The 27,469-nt window shown below is 44.5% G+C and overlaps 1 protein-coding gene across 1 annotated transcript in view; it reads right to left on the reverse strand.

Annotated features, from left to right (window-relative positions):
• Positions 1–27,469, reverse strand: part of RP1 (RP1 axonemal microtubule associated) — a 1,491,030-nt gene that overhangs the window by 810,317 nt on the left and 653,244 nt on the right. Inside the window, exon 16 of the mRNA XM_078686181.1 lies at positions 16,189–16,401. Coding sequence (XP_078542307.1) covers positions 16,189–16,401 — 213 coding nt within the window. The remainder of the gene's footprint in view (positions 1–16,188; positions 16,402–27,469) is intronic.

Genomic DNA, 27,469 nt, shown 5'->3' on the forward strand with positions numbered 1-27,469 from the left:
ACTGGTCTACGGGCATTACCGTGGGTCTGTGCCAAGACTGACAAAGCACATCCCTCTCTCTCACAGCAATAGAGTGAAAATGACTTTTCGTAATCTGGCATTCCCAGAGCCGGAGCACGACATAAATCGTCTCTCAGCTGTAAAAACGCCACCAGACATTCTTCATCCCATGGTACCGGATCACTCACCTCCTTGTGCGTCAGTTTCTGTAAGGGCTTTGCTTTCAGTGAAAAGTTAACTATCCACTGTCGGCAGTAACCCACCATTCCTAAGAACATTCTAACTTCTCTCTGTGTTGTAGGCGCATTCATTTTCATTATCGCCTCAATCCTCTCTGGGGACACCTTACGTTTCCCTTTTTCTAACCTGTGCCCTAGATACTGTACTTCTGTCAGACAATACTGTAACTTGCTCGGAGATACCTTATGTCCATTTTCAGCTAAATGATTCAGTAAGGCAATTGAATCTACTTTACAAGCTTCCTCTGTTTCTGACGCAACAAGTAGGTCATCTATGTACTGTACCAGAACCGAGTTCTGTGGCAGTACTAGATTCTCAAGATTCTTTTTCAACAACTGATTAAAGATGGATGGACTGTCTGTGAATCCTTGTGGGATTCGACACCATGTTAAAACGCGATCTTCCATTTTAAACGCAAAAAGGTACCTGCTCTCTTCATCCAATGGGATTGAAAAGAAAGCCTGACAAAGATCTATCACTGTGAACCATTCTGCTTGACATGGTATTTGAAACAATATTACTGATGGATTCGGTACCACGGGACAACATGAAACGGCTATGTTGTTAATTTTTCGTAAATCCTGAACTATCCTAAACTTCCCGCTAGGTTTCTGCAAACCCATAATCGGGGAGTTACAAGGACTGCCCACGATTTCCTTCAGTATTCCCTGCTGTATCATTGACTCGATCACAGGCTTTATTCCCGCAATCGTTTCCTGGGACAATTTGTATTGAGGCGTTCTTGGAAACTCAACATTTGGTTTTACCAGAATTTTTACCGGTTCTACCCCTTTAATCAATCCTATATCTTCTCCTGTGAAATCCCACACCTCTGACGCCACTGCATCTCTTAAGTCTTGTGGAAGATCTTCTACAGTCAGAGTAGGATATAGTTCTACACAGAATTTTGAATTGGCCACCTTAAAGGTAGCATCATCGTCGGTAGTCTGTACCTCCACTCCTTGTGGGGTGCAGTATATGGTGCAATTCAATTTGCATAACAAATCCCTACCTAACAGACATACCGGACTCGAGTCACAAACTGATGTTCGTTCATGTGGTTTCCAATTTTCACAGACACTGGTTCTGTCAAGGGACTAGTCATTCTTTTATTTGCGACTCCTACCACTTGAATTGTTTCCCCTGACATTGGCAAGTCTGGAACTACCGCTGATCTCAGAGTCGAACGAGTAGCCCCAGTGTCCACTAAGAACGTAGTGGGACACCCTGCCACTTCTGCCTCAACAAACGGCCCTCTCTGATCCACTTCTAGAACTGCCCCGAGGGTACAGTCTTCTTCACTGCTCACCCGTTGTCCTGTCAATGGATCAATGTAATAACATTTTTCTTCCTCGATAAACAGAGGCATTTGTTTAAAGACCTTTCCTCCAGCTGCTATCTTCGGTGGCTGTGGGAATTGGGCCCGTGGAGCCGAAGTCCCCCCTTTGGCCACCTTACTGCTTGGGACTGTCACTTTTTGCACTGGGTCTTCTTGGACCTGCTCTTCTACTTCTAGCTCTCCGTTTTCAGGGTTAAAGGGACACTCGCGTCGCCAATGCCCCACCTGATGACACAGATGACACTTTGTCGTTTTCTTTAAAGTGGCAAAGTCTATCCTAGGTCTCTGCCCTTCTTCATTATCTTTGTTCTGACCATTTGGTTTTCGTCCCATCCCCTGCTTCTGCTGGCCACCCTTCCCAGCGGACTGCATTTGCACCACCATCAATTTCTCCTTTAGATTCTTGGCTTTAGAATCTATCTCGTCACTGCAGTACCTCGCATATCGTAAAATCTCATCTAGTGGTTTGTTCTGCCAACAGATTAAATGTTGCTGTATCATCAAACAAATATCAGGTCTCAACCCCAAGACAAACTTTGACACGAACTGCCCTATGTCTTTGGGATCCATTACATCTAGTCCACTGTATTGCTTGAATGTTTTCAACAATCTTTCATAAAACTCGTGAACTGTCTCCTTGGGTTCCTGCCTTGTTCGGTCTATTTTTACCCAATCTATGTCCTGTGGTGGTACCTTATCTTTCAGCCATGCTATTACCCTTTCATACTTTCGCATGACAATCTCAGATGGTCCATTTGTTCGAGCATCCCTCAATGGTTCAGCATTTGGCCATTCGACACTAGTCTTACAAGGGGTCCATAGATCAGATGGGACCACGATGTCAAACAACGTGTTCAAATCTATCCACAGTACTTTCGAGATTTTAACGAACCTCTCTACCTGCTTATACCATTCGACTGGATTGTCCCGCAACTTCGGAAATGAGTTGGTAAATGCGGCTAAGTCTCCTCTACTCCAGGGCACATGTACATAATTTCCATTTGATATTTCTCGCAAAGGGAATGCCTCCATCTGCATTACCCTTCCCTCAGGGGTCATCACATTTGTACTTCGCCTAACTGTGCCCTTTTTCGACCACCTTTCTTCCCATTTATCCAGTTCTCTCCACACTCTTATCCCTGTTACCAACTCTCTTATGTGTGTTTTTAATCCAGTAGTTCTCTTCTCATCTAGATCTTGGTCTGCGTACTGTAATCTGTGGTTGCTCTGCAATGCCCTTGTCCTAGACAAATCCACGGCATACTTGTCTGCCAAATCAGTCAGTTTTTCATGAAACGCTCTAGCTTTCCTAGTAATATCCTTTGCCATGAACAATAACTCATCCTGTTCATACAATTCTATCCTTTCCAAAGGCAATGTTCCATCTATTATCTCATCAACATCTGATTTTAAACTGGTAACATCAAGCCTTTTTGCCTTTATTTCAGCTTTCAAGACACTCAATTTAGCTCCTCCATCCGCATCTCTCCCATCCCAGCTCCGAGATCTACGTTTAGGTATTGGTGAATTATAGGGAGTCCTCCCCTGTTCCCATCTCTCTAAGTCCCATGCCTTTCCATCTTCTCGGGGTGGGTGGTGAAACACTCCTTCATGCCTCCCAGCCTCTCTCTCTCCATCCTGGCTAGTTTCACGGGATAGAGGGTAAGAGGTTCTATTACTCCCTCTTTCTTCCCTACTTCCCTGTGATTCCTGATTATTCGAGGCGTGGCGGGACCTATCGCTGTTCTCCTTTCTCCAATGTTGAACGTCTTCCCCAAGTGTATGATGAAGGCACCTAAACCTATTCTGAAAAGCCCGTACCGCCTCATCTCCTCCGTTCCCCCAGAGACGGGACATTTCCTCACATTCTACAATCTTAGTATTTTGTTCCGGCTGTTCTCTCTGATTTGTAGGACATGCATCCCCTCTATTCTCTTGACTTTGGCCTTCCCGGCTCTGACTACTCTCGCTGGCCCCACAATGAGATACTGTCCCGTTTCCCCTGCTTTCCCACTCTGGTTCCGTTCTTGTCCTGTTACTCGGAGATACTATGGACCCGTCCCATTCCCTCAAATCAGCTCTTAACTCTGAAAAAGATCTTGGCCGCGGTCCCCTTAGATCCATTGGTCCTCTCGGACCTCCCTGTTCTGAATTGGGACCGACAGTTGTGTCTAATGGGGTGTTCCACGTTACCGAACCTGGTAATTGTTTCCATGCATTCGTCACATTATTCCTCCTTTCCATCTCAATCCTTTCCCTATCCAATTGCCTTTGTTGTTCCCCTCTATCTCTCTCAGAATTATAGATCGAAACTATGGGTCCTATGGTAACAGGCACTTGAAGAGCGTCTGGCAATCCCACAGACTCAACCCTTTCTGTGGTTGGCGTTTTCTGCACCACAAACCTTCCCACTACACTCTGTACAGTGTTGTTTGGAGGTGTTTCTCCGCCTTTGCTAGGTGTCCATTCCGATATAGGGAGTGGTGTATATCCCTCTATCTCATTCCCATCTTCCCTTGCGAGCCCTCTATCTTCTATCAATCCCACTCTCGGAGGTGGTCTATCCATTAACAATCTGTTTATCAGATTGTCCTCCGACTCGCTTTCCTCGTCTTCTTCCATGAGGTTTCCTCCTCCTGACACCTCCCTCATCGGATACATTTTCTCCACCTCAATAGTCTGTACCCTCCAACGCTTTTCCTCCTCATCCCATTTGGAATCTCGCACTGCCCTTACCGATCGCGTCAGCCTTTGTTGACGCCTGTTCAAATTTCGGTCGTGTGCAGCCTTAATCCATGCATTAAGAGCCTCAAACTGTGTTGGTCTAGGTGAGGGTTTCAATGAGGACATGGTTGCTTTTAGCCGATGTAACACCTCGAACTTAAACGTTCCATACTTCGGGAACTGCATTTCCTCATTTCCTTCCGTAAGCTTATTCCAAGCCCCAATCCACAATATCGTATGCAGCCCCACATTCGTTGCCATATAATGAGCTGGCGTACCCTCTGGGGGAGCCTCTTCCCCGTAATAATGTTCACTTCGTTTACGTTTAAAAATCCCTTTCAAACACTTAAAACACTTCATGATTTCTCTTTTCTCCGCGTTTGTTTACTTCCTGATGATATTCCACCAATCTCAGCGCCGTTCTCACTAACTGGCCTATCCGTACGCGGCTTTCCTCCGACGTCACTCTAGCCGCCCAACCAGAGCGCGGCTCTAGCTAACGTCACACCAACCGCTCAATCAGAGCGCGGCTCTAGCCGACGTCACCCGTCCCCCTTCGCAGCAGTTCCCCTCCTTTCTCAGCTCGTCTCCTCGGTCATGCACGCATCCCATTCATACTCTGAAAAATGATTACTTCCGTCCAAGCGATCACCTTTCTTTGACTGTACGCCCACAGTCTTTCTGTAGTTGTCACCCTAACTTGGCGAAATGTCTTTCCGTTTACTTCCAGACAATCGCCTTCTCCGATAGGTTACTCACACGCAGTAACTTTCGACCAGCGTCCGTTACTCATACACTCACTCTTACACTCCCCCTATCTTGGATCCACGGCGGTCAATGGTACCTCGTGACCTCCGTACTATGGTCGACAACTACCCTGGATGTTCGATACACCCAAAACCACTTAAGCTCTGGCCTGAACTTAAGATTTCACCAGTTCACCCGTTTACCAGGTTACCAGTTTACCAGGTTGCGCGCGCTCACAACCTTCTCTCTTTCACACTACAGGCATTCAACTCCGCAAGACATTACAATACAAATACAACACAAAACACCGCAATCTGTTCACGCATGACCCTTTTTATACTCACTCTCCGATACTGCTGCTTTTCTCGCACCGTCTGCACCTTTCGGCACACGATTCTTCCGCTGCTCGTCTCTCTACGTCTCGGGCCTTGGGGTAAACTAACCTCTCTAGATTACCTTCCTCAAGAAGATAACCATCCTCACTCTGCTACCAACTGCTAACGCGGGATTACTGGTTACTAATTATCTTACCAAATCCCATTTCCTGTCGACTGAATCGTTGGTACCTGTCTTGAGTAAAAGGTAATCTCGCAGTAAACAATCAATTTAAGAACTTACACCACTCTAAATGACCACTGACCAAAATTAAGTTTTAAAGATTTAATATAAAGTCAAAGATAACTGAAGATACAAACTTCTCAAAATGAGATTAAGAAGATAAATCGGTATCACTATGAACATGAACTTTTTGAATAATCTGAGTCTGAAAAACAGAATAATAAGTACAAGCTCGAAAACCATCAGGGTTGCCAAAATGGATACAAGTTGCAACCTCAAAGTCATTACAGAAAAGAAAATTAAGGTTAGTCTGTCCCTACACTACACTAAATGACATCCCTACTTAGCAAGATCTTAACCCTCTAGGTGTCAGCCGTGGTGACTTCCTAAGAAGATCACGCACTTCTCTTTGTCTCTTCTCTGATAATGGGTCTCTCCTGATCAGCCTATCTGCCTACCCATCCGCTTCCTTAGGCTCCCAAAATCATCTGCTCTGCTCTCCTCCCGGGTCACTTTCCCTAATACCAAATCACATTTCCAATAGAAACGCCCCTTGGGACGCCCCTCACGTGGTACATCTTTGCGCGGTAAACTCCATGATGGTACTCTTGAAGACCCTCGTTATAGTTGACCTTGGTTCCCAGGCGGCTTCTTCAGTGCGCTGATACCCCCTGAAATTCCTGGAAACTCCTACAGGCCTGCGCAAGGCGCCACTGAACAAAGTCCCTTTCATTCGAGCTGATTAGGACCCTCGCACCTGCATACAGCTCGTCCTGCAGTGGGCCTCAAATTCCAGACTTCACCATATCTTAGGCCATAAAACACTCTCAGAGCTCCATACTGGACACCTCACGACCTCTCCTCTAACGAGCACATGACGATTTAAACTACATGACATTATCTGTTCTGGCCTACTTGATTTACATGCAGCAGGTTCCTGCACTCTTAAAACATTAACTTGATTTAAACAGCAAACATTCTTAACTAGCATACGTTTCTAAAATAACACATCTATAAAGCATATACTTTTAACCCTAAGTTCAATAGTACATTTTGAAAGAACCATGTCAACTTTATCTCACATTATTTTAGCAGCACGTTCAGGTTTGCTGTGAATTGCCCTAAGGCCTACACAAAATACTGGAATCCAAAGTTACATTTAATTCGGACATGACTCTTTTAACATGAGAGAACCATGAGGTTTTCACATATACTCCAACATTTCTACATTTAATCTCACACCGTTATAATTATGGTTACTCTACTTAACATTCTATACATTTCGCTATTGAATATAAAACACTCGTGTGCAAAACATGTTTAAACTAACTACGTGCTTGTAAATATGGCGTACTTATACATTTTTTCAAACTTGTGCTCTCTCACACGTATGATGGTTACACATTATCTACAAACATAATACATCTTCAGCATTTGGGTTCCGTTCCATCAAGTATGATTACACATCATCTCTCATGGACTTGCTGCTAGGTCAGCTCGTTACATGATGTTGTGTCTCGCTGTGGCTGGTCCCTAGGGCTGTATGATTTCGAAGACTGGTGTGGGTGTCTCACCTCTGCTTGTATATGTGACCCCTTGCTATGTAGTCAATCATTATTATTCTGTAGGTGAGTCGGTATCCGAACCGCCGACTGAAACTTAACTAGAAACTGCGGGAAGAGACTTCTTCCAAAAGAGAGAGGAAGGGGGAGTGCAAAGGGCGGGCGAGGGTAAGTGGCTATGGCGGGTGGAGTGTGTGCTGGCCATTGGTCCGAGGGGTGGGGTCGCGAGGGTTCCCGGGGGGAAAGGAAGCCATCTGTCGCCGAAGTAGATGATATTCCCTGTGGTCTGGCCGCCCGTCCCATATCATCCTCCTACCGGGGGTGTCCCTCTCCCAATATCGGGTCCTGCGGGCTGGGGTGTTGGGAGGGGCTGCGGAGCGGGGGGGGGCGGCACCGGTGTCTCCTCTGCTGTTGTCTCTTGCTTAAATTGCATTAACAGTTGCGCCCATTCCAGAGAGATTCGGTGCTTGTGTGTACCTTTCACCTCTTCCTCCCTCAAGGTCTCTTCTTCTGCTGCCCCCCACTTGTTTACCGCTCCTATCCAGGCTGCTTCTGGTGGGTCTGTTGGGGCTCTCCAGTGCATAGCTATAGTTCTCTTTGCTAGGAGGAGAGCGAGGGATGCGAACCGCCACTGCAGTTTTTAAGATTTTTTCTTTCTGTAGGTTTCCAAGGCACAGGCCTCCCATGTGTCGATATGTGACAGGTTAACTATTGTGAGGAGTGTTTGGTGTATCTTGGTCCAGTATTGCTGGAGGGATGGGCAGTCCCAGAACATATGTAGGAAGTTTGCCTCCACTGCCTGACACCGGGGGCATTTGAATTGTGTCGACAAGTTGTTCATATATTTTCAGTTGCCCCTCGTGGAACAATGCTTCTACCTCTGTCACTTCGCGATTGGTCCATACCTATTGGGTTCCTACAGTATAATATTTTTCCCTTCGGGGGAAGTACACCAGGGGAAGCAGCGGGGAGTATAGCGGTCGCCCTTTTGACATTCTGTGTACTCGCATCATGCATTTGTGAGCTATGGAGACCTGTATCGGGTGTGTGTGGGCCGGCTTGGTGCCCGGCAGGAACATTCTCCTAATGGCGGCAAGAGATAGTCTGGTCGTCTCAGTGATCATTTCTCCTACGTATTTCTCCTCTGTCCAGTGAGATAGCCACTGAAGTTGCGCAGCGAGGAAATATATTTCAAAGGACGGGGCTCCTGTGGTGGGCAAATATATTGTGCGCAATGCTACTCTGCATCCGCCATTCCCCTATATCAGCGTTGTGAGCAGTGTATCCAGTTCACAGAAGAAAGACCGGGGTGGGATCACAGGAAGATTTGCAAAGTCTTACAGCAGTCTGGGCACCATTATAATTTTGGCTATGGCCACCCGACCGATGGGTGCCAGGGGTAGTGTCTTCCAGAAACTCACCGCCGATCGTAGGCCCGCCAACGCTTTACGGTGGTTACCTTCATAGAGGTCCGCCGGGGAATGGTAGAGCTGCACTCCCAGATATCTGGGGGCCGCTTTGCTCCATTTTAAGGTGTGGGTGCCCATCCCTATGTCCTGTGGTGCCAAGTGAGGACTGAGTGGGTAGATCGTCGATGTTTCCCAGTTGACTTTGAGACCTGAGGTGTCTCCGAATTCCTGCAGGGCTGCCCATATCGAGGTGAGATCTCCCGCTACGTCCCGGACGTAAATCACCAGATCATCCGCGTATAAGGATACGCGGTGCACCATTTCCGTGATCGGGATACCCCATGTCACCCCCTCCCGCCGCAGCCGCATGGCCAGGGGCTCCACCACCAACGTGAAAAGGAGGGGGGAAAGGAGACACCCCTGCCAGGACCCCTTCTCCACCGGGAATGGAGCTGAGATGAGTTTGCTGACTCTCACCCTGGAGGTGAGGCCCCCTTATAAGAGCTTTGTATATGCCATCAATATGGGGCCAATATTCAGTTTCCGAAGGACTGCAAACAAATGGGGCCATGTCAGAGTATCAATGCATTCTCGAGATCGAAAATCAGGCACGCCACTCAAGGGATTCTGTCCTGTACCCTGTTTTGGATATGAAACAGCCTACGCAAATTATGCGAGGTGTTTCGTCTTGGCACGAAGCCGCATTGGTCTGGTTGCACCAGGGTGGGGAGAATTTGACTGTAGCGATCAGCCAATATCTTTCCCAGGATTTTACAATCTGTGTTCAGGAGTTTAATTGGCCTATACGAAGACAGGAGTGTGGGGTCGCTATGGGGTTTCGGAAACGTCACCACCAGCGATTCGCGGAATGACTCGGGCAGTATACCTCTGGTCAGGGCTTCCTCATATGTGGACGCTAGGTGGGGCACTATCTAGGCCGCAAATGTGCTATAATATTCTAATGGGAACCCGTCCATCCCTGGCGCTTTCTTCCTCGCTAACGACCTGATGGCGTGCTTTATATCTGAGGGTGTGATCTTGCTGTATAGGTCTTTCCTATCTGCATGGGAGATTGTGGGCAGTGTTGATGTGCCCATAAATTGTGCCAGCTCACATGGTGTCACCGGTGCTGGGTTGCGGTACACGCCTGCCTAGTAGTTACGGAATATGTGCAGGATGTCAAGTTGGGAGTGTTGGAGACGCCTCATCTTGTCTGCAGGCTCTGTGATGGGATGCGATGTCGTGTCCTGTTTGACCTCCCATGCCAATAATGCTCCTGTTCTATTGCCCTCCCTGTGCGTCCAGGTTGCATATGAGCGAAAGTTGTTTTTGCGCAAGTCTCGCATTACTTCCACAGGCGAGAGTTTCGCCGCCGAGAGCTGCGCGCCTGTGGCCCTCCCCTGGTCCGTACCCCGGGACAAATCCGCTAACGTGTTCTCTGCTCTGATTAGTGCCTGTTCCAGTGTTCTCCGCAACTCCACCACCTGTTGGATACAGTGTCCCCTGACGCTAACCTTATATGCGTCCCACTCTATTGCTCTAGAGGAGGTTGAACCAGCATTGTGTATGAAATGCTCCCAGATATATTCCCCGTGTATTCGGCGAAAGGCTTGATCGGTGAGGCACTCCTGGGGAAGTTTCCATGTTGGTAACGGGGGGTGGGGTGGTCTCTCCATCTAAGGGTCACTATGTGTGCATCGTGATCCGATACTATGCGTCCCAAATAGTCAGTGTATTGTACCTTGGGTAGGAGATATGTGGAACATAGGAACCTGTCAAGTCTCACTCGTAGGTTATGGGGGATGGAGTGAAAGGAGGATAGTCTGGCATCTGGGTTCTTTGTCCTCCAGGCGTCTGCTAATGCCCAATGATCCACCCATCTACAGAAGCGCTCCGTTTGTTTGTACGCCGGGGAATGTGTTGGAGGAGGATGTGACCTATCTAGGTGTAAATCTAGAACACAATTGTAGTCTCCACCCAGGAGCCAAGGTATTGCTGTATGGTGGGCTAAAACTGTGGTCAATTTGTTCCTGGCAAAACTGATATACACAATTCTATCAATATGCTAATTAGTTCTGTTTGCAAGGGAAGTTTTGAGGGACCAGATTAGGCAATTGTCCTCTGGTCCAGTCAGTGCAGCTCCCACCTTCTTCCAATGGAGAGTTAACATTAACTTTCACGTTACAAAGGGGAGAGCTAAAGACCAGACAGGATGTGAAGACTTCTTTCATCCTAAAAGAAAAGGAATGAGTGGTTAATGAATTTTGGAAGCCTCAAATAAATTATTGTGGCATGGGGACATGGCACTTCAGTGAAAGTGGATATGTAGAAAGCAGCTATGATTTGTTCTTCTTAACAACTGGCTTGTCACTCATTTATAAAAATGTCACTCTGGGAAAACAAACCTTGAGCTGTTTTAGGGATGAATAAAGAATTGTCATCTCCACTGTCCACTGGTTACATTTGCACCATTCCTCTCTCTTGACTAAATTTGCCTTGAGGGGGTAGCAACTGGCAGCGTGTGACAAATGGGCTACCAATCAGGTTTACAACAGCAGAATCTCAGACTGTGAATTTGGCACAACAGGGGCCCTGCTGATTTACAACAGAAGTACTAATCTGCCAAATTCACTATAAGGGGAGCTCAAAGTATGACCCAGGGACCTCTCGCAGCCCCCAGACCTTTCCATATGACCCTTGAGGTAAACAGTAACAGTCTGCTGCTGGTATCTGGGTGGACCACTGACAGCAGAAGGATAAGTGATAAAAAAAGGCAGACTGTAAAGTCTCAAGAGATCCTACTGTGATGTCCTTCTCACAATGACCACAAGCTGTAAAGAGTTGCTTGTGAGTGACCAGTGTTTATTTACATTATTATTGTTGTAGATAGATCTCAAGACACTTTTAGTTAGTTACATGTAGATTTATTGTAGGACACAGCTGAGTACAACTCGCAACATGGCCACCTTTGGTCATTAGACCTTTCTCTATGTTCTCACTTCTTAAGCCACCCAGAATACCTGTGTGCATTCTACTTTGTACTTGAATGTTCCACACTTGTCAGTTGATGGTCTGGTCAGCTGGCAAGGAGTTGTACTCAGCTGTGTCCTACAATAAATCTACATGTAACTAACTAAAAGTGTCTTGAGATCTACTACAAAATTTATCTTAACAGGGACTAAGGAGCTGCAACACCACGAAGGTGCAAAACACAGCTTTTGAAACAGGTTTTCCTTTTCAGATGCTAATAAGGAGGTCTGTCCACCTGTACACTTAAACACATACCTGGCCCTGAACCATGAGGGGAGATGTTCTCTCCAGTAGGGGACTGCTCTAAAGCCCCAAATGTTGGCAGATTCAGTTGTCAGTCCATGGACAGATGATAATGGTTGAGACCCCATAATACTCTGATTAATATCTTTAACAAATGTTATTGTCCGTACAAAGAGAAACCCCAATGTTGTGACTTAAAGAATTCTAAAAGGAAGTTGTTGACAGTTTCCTGTTATGTTTACAGTGAAGGGAGAGTTGGCAAATCAGAAGTTCACTATACATCCCCAGATACACTAATTACCAGCAGAAAGGTATAGCGAGCAAAGCCACTTGTCAGAAGGTTATTAGACTGTTCCAGAGAATAAGAATCCTTTCTCAAGATTTGAGATGTTCACCTCCATTGATGACAAGCATCATTAATTGGTTCCCCCTTGCTCGTAATATGTATATCATCTAATGGACAGGTCACCAGCTGAATGCTTTAGATGGTTTTCCAGTGCCAATGAGGTAGGAAGAGCTTTTCCTTTGCAGAATGAGAGGGCTTTGTGATGTAATATGTAAAAATACCTAAAGACTAACCCAAGAGATCTTTATTACAGATGCCTCGATAAAAATAAAACATAGAATGAAAACAATATAGTGAGGAAACAATAATAGGAACCTACTTCTGTGTGGCTAACATGTTTTGGCCACTTTTGTAAGCATGATTTTAGTCCAGGGTCTTCGGCACAGTCCATACTGCCTCAAACTACAAATCTTTGTTTTGTAGTTTAAAAGAGAAAGTTAATATAATAATCTATAGGAGAAAAAAGCTAAGTAAGAACAGGTGATGTTAAGATGAAACAATTTGGTTAAGTAGGAGAACAATGATCGGAGTGCAGGACTGCCTGTCTCAAGGTCCATATTTTAGTGAGTAGAGAATGACAACATCTCTCCAGGGGTAATCAATGGGTGCTGGGTTCAAGTTTAAGTTTAAGGCTGAGTTCAAGGGCTGGATGAAAATGTAATTATGTCAGAGCACTCAAAGTATTTTGTATTCCTTTTATAATGTAAGATTACCCAAAATTACATGATTACAACAGGATCGCATAATTTAGAGTAATTTGGTCAAAAGATGTCTACTGAGGATTACAGGACGAGAGAGGAAGTGATGGTCGGCTGCTACTGTTTCTGTTCTGTTGCATTTAGTGGTATTTTTTCTTACCACAAAATGCATGCTTGGGTTAATTTTGGTGTATTTTTGCTACAGCAAATTATGAGAGTTATTCCCATTCCCTTCTTGCTCCAATAGTTTATCTTGATGCTAAATACTTGCAATCTTTGCAAAAACACGATTGTCTAAGAGCACACAACTTGATCACATGGGAAGCCCAGAAATAAATACATCTTCTGCTGCCACAGTTTCCAGCTTGCTCACTACACCACAACTAGGATAGGATGGTTCCACTGGCAGGCCTATGTAATGGTTTCCAGAGGGAAATGCTTTTGTTTTGGTGGTCTTGCTCAGAATGTTTACTAAGTCGTTAACACCAACATATTCTGGTAAAGTGATTAAGTTGGATTAGATGTCAAATATTCCAGCCCCATGACTGAAACCTACCCACTGTACCACATCTAGTGGAGAGTGCTGAGGGGCAGCATTTGCCCACTTAAGTATATTGACCACATTGTTAGGGGTCCTAACAAGAATGTTTCAAATACTACTTGCTACTTTAAGTGAGCCTTTTTTCAAGTGCTTCCAACATTTACTGTTAAAGGCATAAGGGCAGCAGAATCTTGAGAGGCCATTTCTCTGGGTTTTTGGTGCAGTAGGGGATTAGTGGCCAGCATCAGTGGTTGATACAATTTTGCTCCATTGGTATCCTATTTCATTCCAATTCAGTAATCACCTTAACCCACCTGTAGGAAACAGGGTTTTTATTGGGCGGGGCCTTATCAAGCATTAACCACAATCTTTGCCAGGGTGAACCACAAAAGTCACTAAATAAACCTGTGCCTACCCCTCTGGTAGCTTGGCATAAAAGTAGTCAGGCTTATCTTAGAGGCACTGTGTTGAGTATTTATGCAGCACAAAAGCAATAATAAAGCGAAAACACAACACAAGAGAGATCACACACCAATTTAGAAAACCGAGAAAAATGTAATAAATAATATGAGACAAGAACTACATAAATCCGATTAGTAGAACGGGAGACATGCAATTTTAAAGGTTTAAATAAAAAATAGCACCAAGAAGAAGAAAGTGCTAACTATGGGTATCTGGTCACACTGGACCAGGTCAAAGTCACAAGTTCAGGGCAAACGCGATGGAGAGCTGGGCGGATACGGGGACTAGGTTAGTCCAACTGAAAAAGTGGCCTTCTCAAAGTCCAGTGCAAAGAGTCCAAAACTTCAGGATTTCAATGGAGGAGCTCGACAGGTTCCATCTAAGAGCTCAGGGCCTGTAGAGGCACCTCTTAGGTATCAGTAACTCACTCCAGCAGAGGCCAGCAGGGCTCAGGCACGGCCAGTTGCAGGGCCAGTTAAAGCAGGTCAACTGGGCACTTGCAGGGAGGTCTTTGGAGCTTGGTGTGTTCCTGTAGCTCAGAACATAAGGTCAGGCAACTGACCCTTGGAGTCACTCTGATTAGCCTGTGATAAAGGGAGCAGGTCCAGTCTTCTTTACAGAGAGTAGGCCAGGCCTCCAGCAGCAGGACAGTCCTCTGGGGAACAAGGCTGGCGTCAAGCAGCAGGCCAGGGGGAACAAAGGATGTCCTTCTTCTGTAATGTCCACAGGTCCAGGAGTGTACTAATGAGAGGCTCAGGACTTCCAATCAGGGCCGGACTGGGAAGGCAAACCGGCCCAGTGGGTTTTCACTACCAGGACATGTAAAACTTAAAAACACTTTTTAAATACAATACACAGTGCTTTGTGGACTGTTTAGGGCCTACATTAAGGGTGACTTATATATATTAAAATTGAAGGTACAGGCCTGGCAAAAAATGTATTTCGCTAGGTCGAATTGGCAGTTTAAAACTGCACAACAAGCTGCAATGGGCCTGAGACAAGTTTTAAAAGGCTGCTAATATTGCGTGCATAATGAGTACTGTTGCCCACTAGTAGCAATTCATTTGCAGAACTTGGGTACACATGGCACCATATATGAGGAAATTACAAGTAAATTAAATATTCCAATCCGTTATAACTCAATTGTGCCATGTTTTAAAGTTAACATACTAGCATTCAGCTAAAATCAGTAAACCACTCCTTTCTGTGTTCACAGCAAAAAAACAATTTCTAATAGTGGCATCCCTCACCAAGTGCATGTGCGCATTCTTAGCTCTTATCCTTTGAATACACTCCACACTGTGCACTCTGCAAATAAATACAGTCCAGAACCAGCTTTTTGCTTATAAGGATAGTGCAAATGTGTTTACTTTGTTCCTTCACCTACTCTATGAGGGTCCTAATACAGCCTCATCGATCACATGTATTTGACATGTTTCTACAGGTTATAAATGAATCAAAAGGAACAGGTAAGAGCCTTATTCCCTAGAATCCTTCAAGGCGAAGGGTTAACAGGCATGGAGCCTGCAACCAGGAAGTAAGCCAAGTGACCCAGGTGGCCACTATGACTTCAGCATAAACATGTAAGCAATAAGCTGTGGATGCAGTAAACATCCAGTTATTTGTTATTTATGACATAGATATCCAGTGAATGAAGAGAAATTTAGGGTTGATCCACAGTTATTTTTAACTTGAACCGTGCAAAACCTTCCAGAATGGAAGGTATCCATTCTGAACAAAAACAATCCTGCCCACAATGCAGGCATCCATGATCCTTGCACTATGGGGCAAGGGTGCCTGCATCGGTGCTAGGCAAGTGCACCAGTGCTAGGAGGCAACAGAAATGCACCATATCTTTGTAAATATGGCACATTCCTGCAGACCCCCTTTCACACAACACAGGGCAGCAAGTTCTGCTGCACCGCGTTGCGTAAAATGTAACTAACTCTGGCTTAAGATCTCTGCATTTCCCTGGAGCCATGGTGAAACACATTTTTACAGTGCTACGTTTATGAAGAATGATTTGTTTAGGATGTTTGGCAGCAAGTTGAGTATTGGTCTAAATTGCAATTAATAGAGCAGTATCTGGAATATAGTATTTATATACTGCTAATTGCCATATTTTGCATTCCTTCAATTTTTTTAATTTTCTAATAGTTTTCATTATTGCTGTTTATTTTTAATACCTTCCAGTAGCATTTGCAACGGCACATGAGTTATAAAGTCACTAATGCAATTTACAGTAATGAAACTATAAATATATAAGAAACTCAAAATGATGGCACTTACTGTTCCATCACAATGTGTGTCTTTGATCCTTAGGAACATCCTCGGGATTCTCACACTTTCGAACATGCACACACCAGAGCTGATCTTGTGAACCTTCCAATAGGATTCTTCAGAGTGACTTCCAGTTGCACTGCAGCTGCCATCATCCCTCAGGCACAAGGCCTGGTACCAGTTTGTTGTGAGTAACACAACAGCACCATTGTGGAATACACCCTTAACATACAAAAACACATAAACATTAATTATTCGTGTGGAAAAATAACTTTTTGAAACACAGAAACCAAGCTTAGAAGACAAATTGCACTGATGGATTCAAGTTGGGAATTTTGTGATCATGAACCTGATTGGCTCTGATATCCGGAATAGATAGCAGTGCAAGATAAATTAATTTAATCTTTGATGGAGGTGTACTTAAATGATCAAAAGGTGTGTTTTTCTACAGTGTGGAAGATTTGATTTTGCAGCACTCATTTTCTCCCTTACTGCACGTTCTTCTAACAAGGCAGATCGATTCGGAAAACTAAGGCTGTGTGTCGTTTCTGTGATTTCGTACAGTAACAGCTATACTTAACATTGTGAGACTGAGGATGTTGTAGTCACTGCCAGATTTATTTATATCCACTGATAGAATACGTTGATTTACTTTAGCATAATCAGGTCTTGTAGTCTGGTGAGTGGGTTTTTTCAGAAAAGGAGTCTGTTACATTTCTGCTGTATGAGTATTGATGTAGGAATAATAGGTGGAGTGATACATGTTGGGATAGGAATGTCCCCTGGATGCTGTACAGTTATGGTCCCTTGGCCTCAGAACTAGACAGTGAGTATCTGGCGTCTTGGTTTTAGATTTGGCATTAGTATCAGATAAATATTGCATGTTTGAGCAAGTCAGAGTATTAGAGGACTGTTAGTTCAATTTTAAAGCCCCTAACCTGTTATTGTGCCAAATCTAGAGGTAAAGTCGCTATTCCAGAGAATGGAAGTGTATTTTTGACCATCTTAAAGGGACGAGACCTGGACACTAAAGTGGGGGGAGAAGAGAAAAGACTCCTTTAGATATTCAAATAGACCTTTTGCTGAGAGGAGCTTCTGATTAGTCTTCCAGTAGCACTACCATTTGGTAGATGGTGGGTGTGATTTTTGGGACCACACCTGTTTGAGGTGACAGGGACCCATTCCCTTAAGGTCCACATCCTATCTGACCACTGTTCCATGTGTCTGTTGTCAGCTAGGTATGAAGGGATCCAGGGGCAGTTTCTCCATTAGGGCTCTGGGGCTGTGCCCCTCCGAAATCCCTACACATTTACATCACAAAATATGAAATAGATCAATTTAGAGATACAATCGTATCTCTAAATAAATTGATGTATTTTAGTCTGGGCTGTCAGTCCCAGGTTGCCTGCCCCACCTCACTCTGAAGATGAAAGCCAGGCAATAAATCAATTTTCTGCACTTTACCACATAAAACAGGGTTTACAATTCTAAAGCCTTTTATTGCCATCGTGGTTATGGTGGTATCCACTATAGGACAGGTGATGCTATTAACTTCATGGTTTTGAGCATTGAAATCTGCATCCCTGTGTGATGCCAGATGTCCGTCATTCATAGGGATAGATCCCACCATTTCCCACCATTTCCCATTCATGTTGGCGTGGATGTAAGCACGGGTGATTTAGTGCTTTGTCCTCAGTAATGGTAAGTGTCATAATGCTAATCTTGTATTATGCATATTGTACTGAGATACCTCATCACGCTAACATACCCCGCTTTGAAACTGCAGGCCCTGACTGCTTGTCACTGGCCCCTTTAGAAGTGGAGCTGCTATGTTTTTGTTCCTCTGTGAAATTGATCCTAAAGATGAGCAGGGTTCTGTTCCCTTGCAACGTTTTTTTTTTTTTTTAAACTTTATTTTTGAGTTTTTGCATATGAAAAAAGATTGATCATTACAGTGCGGAGTACAGCATTGGTGTTAATAAAGTACATGCATAGCAAGTGTAATGTAAAGTAAACACATGTAACAATGAAAATAGATGGTGCAGTATGGTAAGATGTCGAGGATACAGCCAATGAAAGCAATAAGTTGGTTCGCAATATAAAGAGACAGTGATCACAACAGCAATCAAGTATTACAAATAGGAACACATTGATATCAGCAGTAGGCAAATAATTAGATCATCAATCCAACACCCCTCTCAGAGCTGACGTCTAGCCAATTCCTTCGGGAGTAATGCCGCTCGCTGCTTGCGACTCTTGTTCAGATTGCTTCTTGGTTATGTAGTCCCTGTATGGGCCCCAGATATCTACAGGACGTGAGGAGCTATGAATCAGGGTGGAGTATTCTTAGCTGTTCACATTGCAAAAAGCCAAACTCCAGAGCCATGCCTGCAGGGAAGGGGTTTTCTTACTGCCCCACAATAGAGCAATTTCCCGCTTGGCCAACAGGAAGCCCAGAGCCGCTAGCTTCCTTTATATTCTTCGGGAAGTTGGCCACATAGCCCAACAGTGCGTTCTCAGGGGTGGATAATAGCTGTATGGACAACATGTCTCCAAGTGTGGAGTGTACGAGGGACCAATAATGGTGTATTTTGGGGCATGTCCAGGCAAGGTGTGCAAAATCGGCAAATGGAGCCAGACATTTCAAACAATGATGAGGCCTGTTGTGGTCTATTCTATGGGAACGAGCGGGAATTTAAAATGAAGTAACTTGTGCCTACTATTCAGCGAGACCTCCTTGGTAGCTCTACAGCACTGTTTCCATTGGTCGTCAGTAATGGGCCTACCCAAATCCACCTCCCAGGCTGCCCGCACCCTAGCGTCGGATATGGGTCTGGATGCCCCACATTGCTTATATAATTTCGAGACCAAGTGTGCGCCAGTAGGGCTTTGTATCAGCAAAGTCAGTGGTGGAGTTGGTTCGGGGGCCGAGGGAAATGAAGAGAAAGTGGCACGAAGCATGGAGTGCATACGGTTTATGACGAAAGTGTCCATAAAGGAACGCTCTGCGAATCGGGCTTCCTCCAACACCAAGAAGATGTGGCCATCAGGGAATAGGTCGCCTATTGTACGAATGTGAAATTTCTCCAATGTACGCTGGACCAAGACTTCGCCAGTAATTGGAAGCAAAGAAGGGCTAGGTAGGGGCAGTTCAGGAGAGTAGAGCAAATCGAGTCCAAGCAATATGCGCAGCTTGTCCCACGCCCAACATGTGGTAGAGACAGTTTGAATGTCTTGGGGGTCTCGAGGGAATCCCTTAGGTAGGATATTAGAAAGAAGGCGAAGTAGCACCAGATCTGCCTCCGGTTTAGAATATGGGACGCGTGCGTCCGGGTGAAACAAGACATGTGCGTAACAACATTGTGCTATGAGGTAATAGAAATAGAAATCAGGAACCCCAAAGCCCCCCCTCTCATACGGTAGGGTCAAGGTCTGCCAGCAAACCTGTGGTGTCTTGTCTCCCCAGATAAGGCGCAGTAACAATGTACGCAACTGTGTAAAAAAGGTCTTAGTAAGGGGTATGGGGATATTGTTAAAAAGGTATAAAAACCGGGGGAGGACTACCATTTTAATTATGGCAACTCTACCTGCCATTTATAACGGCAGACGCAGCCACTTCGCGATTTGTGATTCCAGGGAGCTAACAGCCCTACCGTTGTTAAGTCTGATCATAGTGGTGGTATCTAGATGGACATAGACCCCAAGATATTTAACTGCATCATTGCACCATTCAAGTGGGAACTCACAAGACCAGGCAGATGGTTCTCATGTGAAAGGCAAATCCCGAGTCCTGCAAAAATAAAGCCATGTAGTAACGTGCGCAAAAGCTGCATCATGGCTGCAGGGCTCATGCTAACTTGGTGATGTCAAAAATGTGCCCATCTGCCACGTGACACCCTCCCCTTGGGCAGGTTGTAGCAGATAGACAAACGGAATGTAATGGTAAGCAGAGCCAAAAACACCTGTAAAAAGGCCAAATTGTAATAATTCAAAATACTCGTTTTGTCTCTCTGTGTTTTTTTCATAGTTTTTATTTTAAGACTAGTCTGGAAAATTCACCAGATTATGTGTACCGAGGAATGCTAGCTGTTCCAAAAAGTCATCCCTGTCGTTCATAGCAGAGAGATGCCATCCAGTTGAGTAGTTCGAATGAACATGCGTGCTCTTCATATTCCAATACCTCTAGGATCATGTCTGGGCAACTTGCGTGATATTCAATGAAACTCCGTTTCAAGAGGCGCAGTGCAGCCTCACAGGTATTCCTGCCTGCCAACATTCCAAGTGCAGCCGCACACATCTAACAGCCATCCCCAAAACAGGCCTGATCATGGGCTAGTAATGGACCCACCAACAGATCATAATCCAGGTCAGCGCATGATGTATTGGAGAGGTAGACATCCAAGGCCCAACAGAAAGGGCATCGTCTGCAATAGAACACAGGTTGCACGTAAGTGAAATAGGCAAAGTGAAAGGTAAGTCCATAACTCGCACCAAGCGTCGCCAATGGCCAGCATCCAAAAAGTTGTTGCATTCAGTCACAGTTTAGTCGCAATTGGCCAGGCCTGTGCAGTACCACATGATGGGCAGCCATTGCGTAACAGGAGCAGAAGTACCAGCACGCCGCACGCCAGCAAGAGGATCAATGGAAGCCCTGGGAAAAATAGATGAATAAAAGCCGGTATTACTCCAAAAATTGTCTGAAAAGAGGAAACAAGGCCGGATCCCACACGTTTAAAAAAATGAGCAAGGCCTTCAGTATCAGACGCATTAAAAATTTGGGGTATTAACTCTCCAAAATGGAGTGGGAGATTTGAGTTCAGTAGCGAGTGTATCTCACTTGTGGTGCTCACTAGGGGTGGGCGGCAACTTCCGTTCCGCTTGTAGAACTTGCGAAATTTCGGCATTTTTGCGTTCCGCACGGAACTTGAAAATGTAAAAACTTCCACGATCCGTGGCGGAACGTAATTCGGCATGAGGGCAGTAGAACGTTCTCTAGTTGAGTAGAGGTATTGCACAAAACGGTGGCATCTTCGTGGATAAACATGCCGGGCAGGATTCATTCTGGCACGATGCTCCTGTCACAAAAATTAAACCTCATACAGGAAGCATTAGCAAGTCATAAAAAAAGCAGGTGCCCATGTGGAAGCTCAAATTCAGTAAGGTATTAAGCACCCCAAAAAATTAGTGAGCACGGTCGAGGCTGGGCAGGTGTGCTTTCTCCCCATATCTGCCGTCGAAAATTAACTGTAATCCTTGATAGAGGTCTTTGCAATGTTTGCATCCATGAGTGTCTCAAGCGCAATCCCCGTGTAGTTCCTGTGACCAGGAGGCTGCTTTCTCCTCATCTGCTGCTCTGATCTGTCTCTACTCTGACCCTTTATCAGGGAATGTGAACTCGCATAGAAGCCTCGCCCGTTTGGCCCCGCCCCACACACACTAGGGTATGCAACGTCTTCCTGCGCTTTCCCCACTATGATGGACAGCTCACTCAAGGGACCTCAGCGCCTTTTGGCGCGGTGGCAAAGTTACAGACACACATGGCCACTGGAGATAACTCTTCTGGCCCTTTACGCAGCTGTAGTGTAGGAAAAGCACTATACATTTACCCAACGAGGTAGCACTTACTGATTAGCCAGTAGAAAGTACTCCAGTTGAGTAGAGGTATTGCACAAAACTGTGGCATCTTCTTGGATAAATATGCAGGGCAGGATTCATTCTGGCACGGTGCTCCTGTCACAAAAGGAGGTTGCTTTCTCCTCATCTGCTGCTTTGATCAGTCTCTAACCCTTTATAAACAATAGGCATGTGAACTTGCATAGAAGCCCCGCCCGTTTGGCCCTGCCCCAAACACACTAGATTATGCAACGCCTTCCTGCCCTTTCCCACTATGTTGGACAGCTCACTCAAGGGATCCCCGTGTAGTTCCTGTGACTAGGAGGCTGCTTTCCGCTCATCTGCTGCTCTGATCTGTCTCTGACCCTATCAAGAGGCATGTGAACTCGCAAAGAAGCCCCGCCCCCGAAATCTCCGCGAGCATGCGAAATTCCGCGTGTTTGCAGAGATTTTTTGCAGTTTCGTGGAATTTTGCGAAAGGCAACTTCGCAAATTCCACCCACCCCTAGTGCACACCACCTACAATTCGAAAGTCTCTTATGCTGATGTGAGATCCACTTTTTGTTGAAACAATAGCGCTTTGAGTCTGCTTAGTTTATTGAAAACTGTTTTCAAAGTTGGAATGTAAGGCCAAAGCAAACTATCTACAATATCATGTGGGGGTGGAAAAAGGACATTCTTACAACAAATAACATTTATGAAACTGTTACTATATATGGGATGCCGGCCCGTAAGCTGCAGCAGTCGTGGTTATTCAAAATAAGATAACTGCGATTCGAAAGCAAAGTTAGTGAGGGAATAATAGCTAGGACGGACGGAGCTCTTACAAAATAAGTCAGATTAGGGGCCGACACGTTAGCGGTGCCGTGAAATTTAACTTGTTTGTAGACTAGGGAATGTCCTACTGTGGAATCACAATCCTTCCCTGTTAGGAAGACCTCCTTATCCGCACGCTGACATCTGTAGGTGAAAGGTAATGACCACAATTCATGAATAAAAGCACGGTCCAGGGGCTCAAAGCGTCGAACAGGGAAGTGTTTCATGCAAGATGTAAACTGAACTAGTGAGAAGGGCAGTGAAATAACGCCATGTATTAACCACACAGCAGAATCAGTCTCTGCTACAGAAAAAGGCAACTGTTCTAATTGTTATATATGTAATAATGTGTAAGTTGCGTCCTTCATCAACAAACATTTCTGTTTATTGGTCTAATTAAATGGTAAAAACAGTGCAAAAGCATTCAAATATTCCCATGGAACTTTTCCATTTTTGAGCATTTGTAACGTCCATGCAAATTGCATTACAGCGCGCAATTGATTTTGACCATGATACAACACAGATACATCATTCTGCAAAATATCAATAACAGAGGAAACAATATTATCCAAGGTGTATATACAGAAAGACAATGTATTAATGCTATTATCTACAACTACAAGAGCTTTATCCAGATTAGCTTTGTCAATTTGGCGCAGTCGCACCGCAACTTCCATCTAGGATAGTTTCCATAATTCATTATATGCTTCACAAATAAATTGTTTGGATCTAGGTGATTTTGTACCTAAAATAAAGTCCGCCAAATTAATGTCACTCGACAAAAGGGACAGATGTTGTTTCACTGACTACAGTGTGGAGTGTCCCAATCATTGCTGCACAATTCCCCCACCAAATTTGTGGTGACAGAATGAGAATGTGGGAAACGTGGATCTGATCTGCTTTGTGTGAAATCTATTGTTGCATCAAGAAAACGCAGTTGACATGCATTGGAGCTTGTTGGGAACAATAACCACCCCAAGGGGTCAACATCAGAAGAATTTATACTACGATTTTGGAACAGGGCAATTAATACATCAATCGTATGATTGGTGTATGTACGCCATGTATCGTACTCAGCTAACAAGGGAATAAAAGGAATATTCGAATTTTTGTCCATTGCTAAATCAAAACAAGTAGTTTGTTGCACCGTGTCATTTAAAAACAATATTTGAGTCACAATTAGACATGTACAATGCAGAGCTTCAGTGCCTTGCACTTGCCAATCTTTAGTACCCAAAATGGATTTCAAATCAATGGTGTCTTTCCAATTTTCGTAATCATGTAAGGCCATATTAGTCCTAAAAGAATTAGAATATATCAATTTAGTGTGCGTCAATATGAATTTAGATTGATAGGGCAATTTTAGCTTGTAGAAGTAGGACTCTGAAATGGAATTATTATAATCGGAAAAGTATGTGAACTTACTCATTTGAGTAATAGTACTTCCCTGTAAAGGAGTCGGACAATGTTCCCACTGTGTAAAATTAAAATCCAGTCTTAGAGTGTTCGTTTTGTGCAAGAAACGATGGCCATAATGTTGGCAACAGAATAAATCTGCATAATTGGCTGAATTCAAATATAAATCTTCAGCATCAAATGCAGCATAATATTTTAAATCAGAAAACAATGAATGAATGGCCTGAACATTCCAGTTGTCTGAGTGTATGTCTTCTGATACCACATCTCCGAATGAAATGCGGAACCCGTATAGAATATTCACGACCTCCGTCGGGCCATGAATATCGATTACAACTTTATCCCAAATGATACCATCAGCAACAGGGAAAGCCGAAATGTTCGTGAGGGCTTGATCTATTTTCATTATATGTGTTGATGTATGGGGAGCCAGAACTCCATCAACAAAGTTTACAGCAGATCGTTCAGGCAAATAATGACCATTGATGAGCAAGAAGACTGTCACAAACCCAATCCACATGAAAAGGAATATAAGTTTGAGTAACATCCAGATGTGTGTCCAGGGTGGGACTAGGTACGTTTTTTTCAACCAGGCAATGAAAAGACGTGTACGTGTCGGAGGGGTTGTCCCAGATGAGGACGCAGAAGATGAGTCTGACGAAAAACTGATAGGATCCATATAATAACCACTCACTCCCAAACGAAACAACGGAGGCTGTGTTGCATCAGATGGATTATGTATGGTCATTACTGTCAATGAGGACCTCAACTGGCGAAGAAGCATACTCGATGTCTGTATTACTTGTAGTAGAAGTTACAACAGGCAAGAAAGCAACTCCCCCTCCATTACGTGGGGAGTAGCTGAGGAAGCTGAAGTCATTGGATTCAGTGAAAGATCTCGGCTTGAAATTCTTGGAGTCATACTATTCGGTATCGGCCATATGGTGTAGCTTGACATTATTAATATAAATACATCAGTTTTCCTTGCAGTCAGGCAAAGGAGGCAAAATTACTGTACGAGTACCCTTCAATCCAAGAACTGGGGCAGGTGCTCCATAAGAGGGACCACATTCTTTTGTGTTCTCCAGCTTTTCTTGTACCAGATCACAAACTTTAGGAAGCAAGCCAGTAACAGGAATCAGCACTGCTGCTACAGCGGACGAGGGTGAATGATCTTTAGCCAGTCTGCCACAGGTCATTTGTAGTTCCTGTAACATAGTAGAATGGTTATCTACGTCAAATGTTGCGGCAGCCGCCACAACGGCTAGACCATCAAGGTCTGGCATAAACATAATGCCAAAGAGCATTTCGTATGGGGTCCGCCCACCCAGAGATCTTCTTGGGAGATTATTAAGTGCACGTTGAACCCCATACAAATGATTCAGCCATCCCTTGCCAGTACCTAAGACTCTAACTCTCAAAGATTGCTTTAAGTCATGGTTCATTTACTCCACTATAGAATTGCCCTCAGGTCTGTATGGAGATGAAACCTGCACAATCACCCCCAGAGACTTCATTAGGCCCTTGTAAGCCCTAGAGGCAAACGCAGGACCTTGGTCAGAATGGAAGGTGCCACAGGCAAAGGTCCCGACAAAGACACGCAAATCTCTAATGCCATTTCGAGCATCAGCACTGCGTTATGGCCAAACCCAAAGGAATTGAGTGCAAGAATCCACTGCAACTAAAATATGTTTATATGCAGTGTCAGATGTCAAAGGACCGCAGTGATCAAGATAAATACAAACAAACAGTTGATTAGAAATCTATAGCTGTGTATGTGGGGGATGTGCAACCATAGAGGATTAATCTGTTGACAAATGTCACAAGACAGTACATAAAAACGTTTTTTTTTTTATAAACCACAATACCAATAACGTTGCTGTAAAATAGAAACAGTCGAAACTCCAGCAACGTGCGGCAATGACCAACGGTAGTCTGCGTTCCTCAATGGGAATCAGCCAATCCCCAACGGATGGAATAGCTGCAAATAGGACTTGATCTGTAGATAAGTGATATGAATAACATGAAGGAAAACCCTGTGGGAAATCCGTCCCATCCTTCATTGCAGCAATTGCCGCAAGAATATCATCATCAATTTTAGTCATGGACCTAGTAACGGCTGCAACTGAACATGTGGCGATGGCAGATTAGGCTGCCTCATCAGCCAAAGAATTACCAACAGCATGTGCTCCCACACGCTGATGGCTAAGAGTATGGATAACATGTGAGTGGCAAACATTCCTTAAGTTCGGCCACTCTAACCCAAAGCGTTCTATGCTTTATTGCGCAACCTTTAGAGTTTCGATAATCATTCTGTGACCAAAAGAATAAACTGTCATTGGAAGCCCGCACACAGTAGTAGGAATCGCACACAACAAGAGTGTTCACATCAGTATCAGCGAATTCTAGAGCTAAAATCAAAGCACGCAGCTCCGCTAATTGAGCTGTACAGTTCCCAAGCGCCTGTGTATCGAATACAGAAGACTTATATTCACCATTTACAATTGAGCCAGTCACTGTAGTGTAAGCCGCCGAATAAGCATGCTTTTACCCAACTGATGGCTGAGCAGAACCATCGTTATAGGTGATACATTTGTACTGACCTAGAGGAAGCAAAGACAATGGAGGAGGATGAACATGTTCATATTGCAAAAACTCCTGTGTCTGCAAAGAGGGATCAAAGATAAAAGTGACATCAGCCGATGTCAAAGAACTTGCCCATTGTATCCAACTGGGATGGAAAGCTTTAGAAATCAGGACACTTGCCTTTGTCACTGCTTCTAAATGAGGTACAGGTGAGACCATAAGAATGCGTTTTCCCTGCACCAGAGAGCGTTCTTTCAGAATTGCCATCTGGACTGGCGTAAGGATTTTCTCAATGGTGGAAAAATGCATCTCGGCCGATGTGTACAAGTGCCATTTGTAAGCAATGAGGACTGTGTCTCACTCATTGAATGTCAACTAAGTGAAACCTACTGTACCTGGCACAATCCTTATGACCAAATTTGCGGAATTGCCATGAGTTAAGAAGAAGTTAGGCGCAAGCTGATCAGACTGCAAAGACCGAAGAATTATGGTATGTTCCGGAAGCCAGCTGGAAGATGAAAAAGAGAGTAAAGTTGTTTGGTACGCTGGGCATAGTCAGGAATATATGTCCTTCCGAAATAAAAAAAAACAGCAAAGATTTTAACTTCTTTAGAGTAGAAGGAGGTTGTAACTGAGCACATTTCTCCAAAAAGTGAGGAGCTACCCCCTACCTTCATTGTTTTTAACTCGTAACCCAAAAAGAGTACTGCCAAATAGGCGATGTGGGACTTAGCAAAATTAAATTTGCACCCCAATTCAGCAAAACACAGTATGATGCTATCCACATGCATAAGATGCGGTATTAATTCCACATCAGTCGTATGAGAGAGCATCAGGGTCTATGTCGTGCAAAAGAGAC

This window comes from Lissotriton helveticus, chromosome 4_1 (genome assembly GCF_964261635.1).
Source record: "Lissotriton helveticus chromosome 4_1, aLisHel1.1, whole genome shotgun sequence".
Lineage (NCBI taxonomy): Eukaryota > Metazoa > Chordata > Amphibia > Caudata > Salamandridae > Lissotriton > Lissotriton helveticus.